General features: G+C 38.5%; 1 protein-coding gene across 10 annotated transcripts in view; it reads right to left on the bottom strand.

Moving 5' to 3' along the window:
- Positions 1 to 236: 236 nt before the first annotated feature.
- Positions 237 to 11,406, bottom strand: part of LOC137286175 (receptor-type tyrosine-protein phosphatase H-like) — a 298,258-nt gene continuing 287,088 nt past the window's right edge. For all 10 annotated transcript variants that reach the window (XM_067817873.1, XM_067817868.1, XM_067817867.1 and 7 more), the window contains 15 exons: positions 8,987 to 9,154; positions 8,236 to 8,361; positions 7,862 to 7,961; positions 7,080 to 7,147; positions 6,883 to 6,976; positions 6,593 to 6,661; positions 6,287 to 6,368; positions 5,650 to 5,740; positions 5,069 to 5,151; positions 4,671 to 4,805; positions 4,173 to 4,298; positions 3,739 to 3,890; positions 3,323 to 3,467; positions 2,941 to 3,088; positions 237 to 2,494 (listed from right to left, as the gene is read on the bottom strand). In XM_067817873.1, the coding sequence (XP_067673974.1) occupies positions 2,433 to 2,494; positions 2,941 to 3,088; positions 3,323 to 3,467; positions 3,739 to 3,890; positions 4,173 to 4,298; positions 4,671 to 4,805; positions 5,069 to 5,151; positions 5,650 to 5,740; positions 6,287 to 6,368; positions 6,593 to 6,661; positions 6,883 to 6,976; positions 7,080 to 7,147; positions 7,862 to 7,961; positions 8,236 to 8,361; positions 8,987 to 9,154 (1,649 nt within the window). In that variant the 3' untranslated portion in view covers positions 237 to 2,432. The remainder of the gene's footprint in view (positions 2,495 to 2,940; positions 3,089 to 3,322; positions 3,468 to 3,738; positions 3,891 to 4,172; positions 4,299 to 4,670; positions 4,806 to 5,068; positions 5,152 to 5,649; positions 5,741 to 6,286; positions 6,369 to 6,592; positions 6,662 to 6,882; positions 6,977 to 7,079; positions 7,148 to 7,861; positions 7,962 to 8,235; positions 8,362 to 8,986; positions 9,155 to 11,406) is intronic.

Below are 11,406 nucleotides of genomic sequence, written 5' to 3'. Positions count from 1 at the left end.
TGAGATATTTTGCCCTCTTAAATGTAGAACAGTATTTCCTGTGAAACCGGCTTGTCAACTTCAAGTGGGAGGGATTGTCCAAAGATTATGGGTTTTGAACATGTTTTATTGCTGAAAACATGGGAGGAAGGTACGGTGTAACCAGTTACGGTATGACCAATCATAAATTCAATCCCAAGTGAAGTGTTGTGCTTTCGTGCCGGCATGACAACTTCAAAATATAACATGGACATAAATTTCTATCAAAATATATCTGTATTTCCACCTGAACAGAAAATAACAAAATAACGGATATATTACAAGTACAATTAAAACAGGAATATGAATGTTCTTTTAAAACTTTCAAACATTTAAAACTATCACGTGTATAAATATTTAAAAGGTTAACATTTGGGTCACGTGGTTTGATCTTTTACCACTCCTGGTTAGGGGCATGCTGCCAAATAATTATATTATTGGTATTTATATAGCGCTATAGTCCATTCCAACAACATGAATGCTCAAGCGCTTTGTTTTTCCCTGGATCATTGGATCTCAATCTCAACGGCACATCGTATTTTCCAATCTCAGCTCCCAGGAGACCATACAGCTCGTACCACTAGGCGTACCAAGTAAACGTGGCCTTTCTCATCCTCACAGGGTACTCTTTCACAGCTAGGTGGTCTGGGAATTATTCATCGCAACGGTGTATATTGCCTGACTGTTGATAGAAACAATTTGATGAGCCAAAAGATATCTGTCTATCTGCAAATATATGTGTTGAACATATTGTATATCAAAATATGTCTGTCAAGCTACATTTTTTTCACGCAAATATATATCTATATTTATAAAGCTTTATTTTAGGTGAGACTATTACTTTGATTACAAAGACATACGATAACCAATAATAAATGGTGGTTACTTTCTTGTATTTACATGTTTGAATTTGCTCATTGTTTAGCTAGGAGACTGCAATCTAACAGTAATAATTGGTTGGAATTTACCCTAGAAAATTTTTCTTTGGAATTAACATCTCAAATCCTTCTAATGACAGTACACAGCGGAAGAGGATTCATATGGTCATTTGAACAAGCAATATCAAAATTGGTATTGTAAGAGTAACTTACACAAAACATATTTAATGCCATTAAGACTTATGTGATAGGAACAAAAGATCGTCCGAAAAGAAAACCTATGTACCAATGAGCAATCACTCAGTTATTTAGAAAAACATCCATTATGGGTGCTAAACAAATGAATCAATAAATAAACAACGGCTGCTGAAAGAAAGAAAACCTGTTCACATATCGGTCAATTATTACAGTCTGGTGCTGTGTAGAGAGTACATGAAGCATTTCCTTGTCGCTAAAACATAATGACAATGTTGAAACAAATGAAACCATAATGTTATAAAGCAAATGTACAATGCGCTTCAACAAATAACAAAATAGCATTCTTGCACCTACTGGGATGGAGACTATGCCTCACGTGACATCAGTATGTTATATTATTATACACTTCTTTAAGTCCAGTCGGCAAGTATTAAAAACAAAACTACTATGGTGAACATTCTGAATACCTTCAATGCGATGACGTGATTTGTGCACTGTGGTGGAGGCCTATATAGTAATATATATGACAAGGCAGGTTACCTTGCAAATGTAATACGAAGAAAGTAGAAATAATAGACAACACGCGCCTATTCATCTTTCTACTCTTGCAAAGTGTGAGGTGATTTCATGATCAAATATATATGTGTGGCTGGAGTGGGTGATCAAACCTGTAGAGAAATGTCTTTCTAGCAATCCATGACGAACCCCCACCCCCCCAAACAAATCCCCGAAAAAAACCCCCAATTATCCAGTTGCTGAAAAAACCTTTAATGCTGTTGCAGTTTTACTCTTGTAAAGGTTTGCAAAATATCTTGAATTTTACATACCGGTCCTTTCTTGCCCTTTTTATAAACTAGATTAATATCCAACTGATTAAATGTCTGGTTTGAATACGTAATGTAAATCCCGATACATCGGAGAATATGTCTTGGGACAAACTGTTCCTAGCTATATTTATTTCGTTGTTTATACTCCTGCTATATTGCGCATATAAATTTGGGGTGGAATATTTAAGTACTCTGTGGCAGCATGAGTTATAAGTATTCATAGCGATAAACGTAATTCAGTAAGGAAAAATATATGTATGGACATATTATCAAATGATCATCGTTGTTATAATAGTTGCAAGAAAACAAGCTAATCCAATAACATGATTGTAAAATTCACTGTAGCATAGGAGAGTACCTGTGGTACAGAGAAGGTGTGTATCACATACACCAGTGCATTGAGGAACACTAGAAACAACAGATCTCTTGATGCTATAACCTAGTGTTATAACGCAGTGTTATAACTCAGTGTTATTACTCTCATGGCTGTTGACGTCCCGTCTGTTGCCCTTTACAGTACGGTTGTTGGTTGTCCTGGTGTGACGTTCATGTACAGTTCTTCCGGGTCAGGTTCTGTACAATCAATGAACATGCAATCAGTCTGTATGAAGTTACACCATTGTTTTTTTTATACTTATTACAAACGTGGGATAAATCGACATTATAAAATGCAATTTGCTCACTATTTTGAACTTCTTGCCTTAAAATCTTATTAATAATAAACTAAAGTTAAATCAGCACAGGAAAGACATATCTAGATGTTCATACGTCTTGAACGAGACTTAAATCTTGAGGTGTCTAGGACTGCTAACACCTGACCTGAAACATCTGTGAAGTGCCACGCATTAAGACATACCTTTTCATTGCCTGGGTCCTTTAAAATTGATCGTATTGTCCAGAAAGCTCTGATAGTCGTATAGTTTGGTCATCATTGTGACATTTCGTTGTAAAATGAACACGCAAATAGACAAAGACAGGATAAGACAATGTCGTAAGTGATTAACGTCACGGACACTAACCATATGCTTGATTCGCATAGATAGTCTCCTCTGGTTTCATGTGTTCGCCGGTGTTCTGGTAGATGTTGTTTTGTGCTCTCTCTTCAATCTCCTTCTTTTTCCTGATGATCATCTCCTTGATGGTGTCGTGGATAAATATGTACTGTTTCTAAAATATACATTGACGCGATGTTAGCATCAGTGGATAATGGATTAACCACATTAATTCATAAAACACATTGACTGGTATCCTAATCTACTCCCGATGATCTGTCGTGAATTTCCACGAAACACGCCACTCTGTGTGAAGGTGATACTAGTCACTGACTAGGGCCCAGTGTGGCTGGCACACATATTTACATATCTGTGTAACACACATGTATTTAGAACTTCGTGTCATTACCTCAGTCTGGACCATGTAGGATCTGTTTTCCCTCATCTTCATCACGAAATCAAATACGTCCAGCTCTTTTTCAAAATTCTCCTCGTCTATCGCCTGCTTAAACACGTCCAGAGAGATATATGTCCCAGTCCGCCCTACGCCAGCGCTGCATAGAACGTGTAACAGTAAGAAAATGACACTCGAAATTAAAAAGAAAGTCACAATTAAGGGCGCAATGTCCACATTCATAATACACATAGAAAAACACTTCATAACTATGACAAGAATTACCCGATAAATTCACCATGACATAGTAATTATTTTTTGGTACATGGGACTAGTTTTGAAGTGTCTATGAAGCAGAGGTCGCCAGTTCGCAAAACAGCAGAGCAAGTCCTAACTCAGAGACTTTCACAGGTGATAATGAATGCTCTTACCTGCAGTGAACGCAGATTGGACCTTTGTCTGTGGGCTTCGTCTGCATCCGGACATCTCTGACAAAGCTGATGACGTCATCGGGGGTCAGATTAGCACCAAAGTCCTGCCACCCAGGGAGGAAATAATGGCGGACCTTCCGACTTTCCTCTCCCTGAACAGTAGATCGACCGGGTTTAATCACAAACTGGATAATAACACCGCTAGAATTACTTTCATGACTACACTATGATAGATAATCTATAGTATTGAAACAAAGTAACTTTTATACCTAATTTCGAAGAACGTGAAATCGCTAGTATACGGTGTGTTCGAATGTCACGCAACTGTATTATGTCTCGAACGCACATATAAAAACGACACGTTCCATTCAGTTTGACTTCACTGGATTATCTGATCAGCCTGTATAAACATAGATATGGAAAACGGAACCTACCACAGTTAACTGGAAAATTTTCATGACGTATTTGTTGAGTGGAGAATAGTTGATCATCTCCACGATAATGTCCCCATATTGCACCGGCTCCTTCAGGTTATCCGGCCAGTACTTGTCAACCTTGGGCTGACGTAACAAGAACATGTACAAACTAAGTATTTCTTTTTCAGCTGAAACATTATTTCATGGATTCGAAATTGATGGAATATTTCTAAGCCTGACATAAACAGCAGCCTTATTCACGGGAGCACGAGCATTGCTTAGTGATTACACCATCCTATAATATAAATAACGTCATGGTGGTATTTGCAAACGTTATAAATGGAATCATCTTGTACCAAAACATTGGGTTTTTTTTAAATCTTTGTTCGTGATTCTTATATTACTTCAACAGCCTTCTCATGTATTTGGTATGCTCCAGTTAAATAAACACTGTGTAATAGGCCTAGGCATACACATATGAAGTCCGTCCACTGGTATATCTACGTGAAACCACACCTTGCCCTTCTCCAGCAGGTCAGACAGCATGATGATGATGCTGACATCCTGTTCCCATATCATCCGCCAGAAGTCTGACACAGTTCCAGTCATAGGGCCCTGGGTGGCGATGTACTCGCGTGGAGACTTGTAACCCTAAAGTACACAACCACAATAGATCACAAATGACCCCATACAAATTGAATGCATATTTCTGATTCAATCAGGGGTTTCAAATTATGTCTATTTAAAAGAACTGATAAGACTTCGGATCACTGAGGATGGCATCGAAAATATAATTATTTTTCTATCATGGCGGGTATCGGAATAATGTACGCAAGCTACACATGTTTGTGTTGTGACATCGAGTACATTCTAGATAGAAAACACTATGTAAGATGAGAGTAGAGTTCACGTACCGGTATGTAGTTAGCATTGATGTAGTCAGTCTCGTCGTTGTCGTCGTCATCAGTAGACCGCAGTTTAACTCGGCTCTGGTCAACTAGAAATCAGTGAGTAAAGTTTAATGTCTATTTAAATACATTAATATATCCTGTTGACACTGAGAGTAATCAAGACTTCATTCACTTTCCTTAGTGATGAGTATTTCGAAGTATTGATACTTACTGATGACAGGAATTTAGGGACATTGAATAGTTACATGTTCTGTGAAAGTTTGCAGCTAACAAATGAGGCAGAATATAAAGTGTGATCTTGACCAAACAATAAAAATAGATACAAATAAATGCTGAATCGGCACCGTCATGACATCGAATCTTGACCATACAAAGCTGTGATTGAGTATCAATGATACAGAGACTCGCAATAAAAAAGTATGATGTTCTTACCCTCCATTCGCCGTCTCTTTGGGCACCTACGTCTAATCTTGCCCGTTATTCTCACGGTACGTAATACTTTCACTTACACCTATTGTAAAGCTTGTTTCGTTCTCTGCGTGTTTGCCTCGGCCACAAATCAAAAGAGAATTGTTCATACTCACATGGTAAAATATTCACATATCTGTTTCTTAGTTTGTTGCCTCCTGTTTCCGACGCAATACACGCGTGCTTGGGACTTAGGCTTCCAATGTCCTGAAAGGGGGGCAGATAATTTCTAATGAGGACGAATATTGCGAATACATATGACTAGGTTTGAATCAGGAAATATATATCTTCTTACCTGTGTTATATTTTAAGTAGCAAATCGCAGGCGGCAATATTTCAGCTGCATGGTGGCAGACTGTAAATAATTGAGTCTGGACCAGACAGTATAGTTAACGGCACCGTGACCATCGATCTGCGGGATACCATGACATGCATCAACCGAATCTGACCCCCGATCCCATTAGTCGCCTCTTAATATAAGCACGAGTTGCCAAAGACCAATACTAAACCAGATTTAGACAATTATATGCTTGTAAAGAGGACGCATCTGTAAAATTAAGTCAATGATGACGATATAAGTGCGTTGCCTGACGCTACAGATCAGTACTCAGACTAGTCATAGTCTAATCTATCGAGGGAAAACGACCCAAAGGCAATCAGCCCTTAAACAACGAGAATGGTAGTGTTAAATTAAATTCATATGTATTTGATCTTACGATTTATTCAATCTACTCTTAAATCTTATCAACACACCTCGAATTCTTCCGAAAAAAGTAGGTTGGAATCCTTATGCATCTCTTCAACACGCTTTTCGAAAACCTTCATTTTTACTGGTCTGTCAAGAAACAGAGGAGCAACAGTCAGTAATGGCACATCTATCACATGAGGATAAAGTTTTAATAGACGAGACGTTACCGAACGCAAATGATGTGAAGAAAGGAAATCCACAAGTTATTCTAGAGCTGCCAATGAATAAACAAAAAGACCCTTTATACACGGCTATGAAATGATAGTAATGTTAATGTTCCTTATTATTAAAGACATCCAACCCATTCATACCGTTTCCTCGTGATAAGATCATCGGGAGGTTCGATAAGGGCAGGGTCAGCTTCTTTCATTTTGGTATTTCTGAAAACAAAACTTTCTTCACTTTAAGAATCAAGAAACAGAAATACATTTCACTACTGCACATCAAACTACATATTTGAGAGAATGGTGCCATCACCAGATGACAAATATTCATAAACACACGGTCATGATATAGTCGGGATCATAAAACGGAGGGAGCTTTGGGTAAAGATTGTTAAACATTGTGGAGGGAGTTCATACATACTGAAGCTCAAACATACCTTCGTCTGCGGATAACCACGATGACAATCACAACAACGATGACGACAACTGCAGCAGCTAGTCCTCCGACCACAGCAGCAATTGGGAACGAAGCTGAAATTAGATGTACAGCTATTGATAGTTGATATGGTCTAAATGATTCCTATCAGACACTTTTAAATGGGTCAAACTCAGGTTACTTATTCGTGAAACATACCTTTTGTTGTAACAACAGTTGGTTCACTTGTGGTGCACCCATGATTTGTGCATGAGAAAGCGTAAACACTGAAAATAATGCAAAATGACCACAGTTTATTTGAAGATATAATACTACTATATGCATGCATGCATGTAACTCACACTTCGATAAGGATAACTTAAACTGACAGCTTAAACGTACTTGATTCACGAGTAACCATAAAATTCTGTTCATGGCATTCATCGAACGGGTCACGACAAATAACCAACACATGTCAATAGTAGGTATGGCATCCACAGGATGCAATAACAATCTGAAACCTATGATCCATGCTTACAATAAATTTAGGTATATAAATCAAATTTGACCCCATATCATAGTTTTCTGTTGAATCCATGATTTGATCCTAAGCAAAGTGTGAATCATACATGTATGGCATTAAATGTGCACGTTGTATCAGATAATTAGCAATACGGCTCGGTAAATATAAAGTCTCCGTACTTTGGACATATCTCATGAAGTTAGTTGGCAATTTCGATTTATGAGGTAGTCCATCTGATGGTCAGTGCATGATTTCACAACATTCACTGGCATGTGAAAAACGTGTGACAGAGGTGACCCTGCCATTAGAGCAAGTAACAAGTCACTGCTTTACCCAAATGCAGCTATAGAATATGGATCTCTGTGGACTCATAATGCAGACTAAGAATGCATTACTCATCAGCAAGTGTTCTGAAATGCTTAATGTTGTAAATATTCAAAACATGAATATCAAATGGTCGGTATTGTAAATAGCGTACCTAAATGTTTCTCCTGCAGGGAGTTTCCCATTACAGAAGTCGTCTTTCTGGTTTCCACTGCAATCATCGGTCCCTAGCGTAAAGGCGTATTCGGAATCCCCTGTGAAAAAATATACTCATTAGCATTTCATAAGTCACGAACGTTGTGCGCGCGCGTGTGTGTGCATGCGTGTATGTGTGTGATATCAAATGTTAGCGTTGATATTATTTCAGCTATGTCACGATGGTACAATCCAGACTGCTGATGAATCTAACCCCCATTTCCAGGCCGAAAAAGTTTCGAATATCCCATGTTTGAAATGACGATCTCAGTTTGAGCTTAAGCACAATAGCCACGTGTTATCCGCTGCATTAAGGATGTCACGAATACTCACTCTCTTTTCCAGCAAGCCAGTCCTGTTTTGTTGCCCGGTAATCAACACTGAAACTATTTTGACTGGCTGCATTCCAGTTAACAAATTTGTTATAGTCCGCCGCAGAGGTTGTTGATCGACGTGTTCCTGCATAATTGGTACCATATACGCATTAAAAAAGGATCGTTTCAACATAAATATCATTTCAACATCATATATATCATTGCAACCCCAAGAGAACCGTGCATTAACATTTGTGTCAGTTTATTCACATTAACAATTTCCGAAAATGTTCAAATTGCTTGTACTGCCATATAGCTGGCATATTGCTGAGTGCGGCGAATAAACAACAAACAAAGCAAACTGATTGCGACGTAATATACACGCTGTTACGGAGTTTCGGGGGATAATGACCACGATCCGAATAATATATCATTCAAGTGCAAATGAGAAAAGTAATCGCAATGTGAGATCTGAGTGAGTGAGTTAATATCTAACTTTCACATCAGCAATACCTCAGCCATATGGTGACGAAAATAATTTATACAAACAATAAAAATGAAAACATTTTGAAGAATAAAACCTGTCAACGAAGGACAGTAAAAATACACGGGAGTCACAGATATGGATATAAAACTGGCAAAGAAGGCTAACACATTCTAATTAAATCAGCCGATACAGCATAAATACGGGTTACAGATCGCCAACAAAGGACGGTAAACCAGCATACTATATAAGATTTAAACGTATTTTCCGTCGACAGTATACTCACTGGATTGTCCACAGCTTCCTCCTTTCTTACACACTATCAATCCAGTGACGTTTACTTGACCATTGGTTCGATCATTTAGGCACTGCGGGCAGATAGTCAGTGACACCGTTTCCTCTGTTTCTCCTGCTCTTTTTTGCACAGATTCCCTAACTACCGACTGTCGTGGGGCTGCGAAATGGACAGTGATGCTTCATTAGCTTTCCACCTAACAATCATGCAGAGTTATTTAAGTCAAAATTTTCATTTTCACATGAAATTTTTTAATTCTCTTCATTTGGAATTGTAAATTGTCACGCCACTCTTAACACATTCTTCCCTCAATTCATTTTTATTAATTAGCCGTTAATTAGAAGTCTACGAAATTGACCCAGAATCGAATGTTAAATGTACGAAAATCCTAATTTTCTGTAGACAACAGTGTTAAAACCATCCGCGCTGTCGGAATTCTTTTACTTTGTATCGATGGAATACATATAACTTCTACTTCAGTTATATTTTGAAGAATTGATCAGTACAGCCCCATACCAGTAGGTGTCAAGGTAACGTGTATTCTACCATATGTGAAAAGTTATGAATTTTAGGGACATTTATCTAAGAACAGCAACTTTGAAAATTATACAAAATTCATATTTTTCAAACTTTGACAGAAAACAATTTGGAACATTCCCTCGATTATGGAATATTCCACAAAAAAGTATTATTTAAGTATTTAACATGACTGTTTGTTTCATTATTGGGGAAAAATAACAGCGGAATTTGCAAGTCTAGATCCACTGTGCATGCTGCGCGCATTCATGCTTTTGGGAGGCCTAGATTGCACACAAATAGCTTAGATGCTGACAGATTTTCAAGTGCACAATCCAGTCGTAGTTCTTTTTCTATTACTGAAGTGAAATATGAGGAGTCATGAAAATTATACCTTTCAGTAAATGTGCGATCATTCTTCAAAATGACCCGTAAATGTCCGGGTAGGATATTCCTTCAGCAACGCATGTATGCCATAAAAAGCGACTGTGCTTGTCGTGAGAGGCGACTAACGGGAAAGGTTGGTCAGGCTTGCTGACACATGTCATCGGTTCCCAATTGCGCAGATCGATGCTCAGGCTGATGATCACTGGTTTGTCTGGTCTAGGCTCGATTATTTACAGACCGCCGCCACGTAACAGGAGTCTTGCTGAGTGTGGCGTAAAACTAAACTCACTCACTCACTCACTATTCTTCAAAATAAACAATAAAACGAGAAAGTGAAGAAGTCATGCACTTATTTCTTCAGTGTTGACTTGTTATACTTTAATCAAAGCATAAATGGAATATTGTTCAACAGAAATTAATCACAGACACCATAGTTGGTTCGTTAGTTGCTTGCTTGCTTGCAATTGGTTGGTTAGTTGGTTAGTTTAGTTACAATGCTAAGCAAATATACACATAGACAAAAGATAAGCAACACCCCATATTTTTCTGAGTGATCACTTTCGAGATTGTGGGAGATTTTTAATAGTGTCATAAACAACAACAAAAAGAGAAAAATGCTTTTAACAGCAAATGACCAAATCAAAGTATGACAAAATGACTTTAACTGATTCTGTGCGCGTAAACTTAAAATGGTGCATGGTACATTTAACCGAAAAATTAACGTGATAAAACTATCCTGAATGCGGATAATTTAGGCAAAACATTGGCAATATTAGGTGTCAGAAATGTTCAATGTCTATTTATTATAAGTTATTCTGAGCGAAGGAATCTTAAGATCGTGTGTAGGATTCACGGACATTGATGACTGCTTGAACCCTCCGTCTCATACACTGTGCAGTTCTTTGAATGCGTCTCTGTGGCAACCTAGTCCATTCTACAGAAAGTGCTGCTTGCAGCTGAACGACAGCTTGTACTTGGGAGTCACGCTTCCTGCCCGAAAAGTGCTCGATTGCCTTCAGATTTGGACTACAAGCTGGCATCGGCAGGGTGATAATGGCTTCTTGTCTCAATAACTCTGGCTCTGTGTGATCCAGCATTGTCGTCCGTGAAGACAGGTCTTGTGAGCAGAGGGTGGTTATCGAAATGAGGGATAATGACTGGATGTAACATATTATTGCTGACGATAAAGGTTCCCTCTGACAGTAATAGAGGCAATTACCAGTGGGAAGATACGCAACCCCAGATTATGACTGATCCCCCTCCAAATGCTGGATGTTTTCAGCGGGAAACCGGATGTTTTGTTGTCTGCAGAAACGCACCCTACCATCCACCATCCGCAAATGACCCTGCACTCATCCATCCGATATGGATCCAGTGAACCAAATTCCAATTGGATCTGACGCGAGGCCTCGTCAATCGTTCACGCACGTGTCACTGATTACTGTATGACTGGTCCCTCAACTGTTTCGTGTGACGATCCTCTGTCCTCTCTTGAAGGTGTTACTAAC

The sequence above is a fragment of the Haliotis asinina genome, chromosome 6 (assembly GCF_037392515.1).
Source record: "Haliotis asinina isolate JCU_RB_2024 chromosome 6, JCU_Hal_asi_v2, whole genome shotgun sequence".
Classification (NCBI taxonomy): Eukaryota; Metazoa; Mollusca; class Gastropoda; order Lepetellida; family Haliotidae; genus Haliotis; species Haliotis asinina.
Note: the sequence above shows the minus strand (reverse complement) of the source record. Positions and strands in the feature narration are given on the sequence as shown.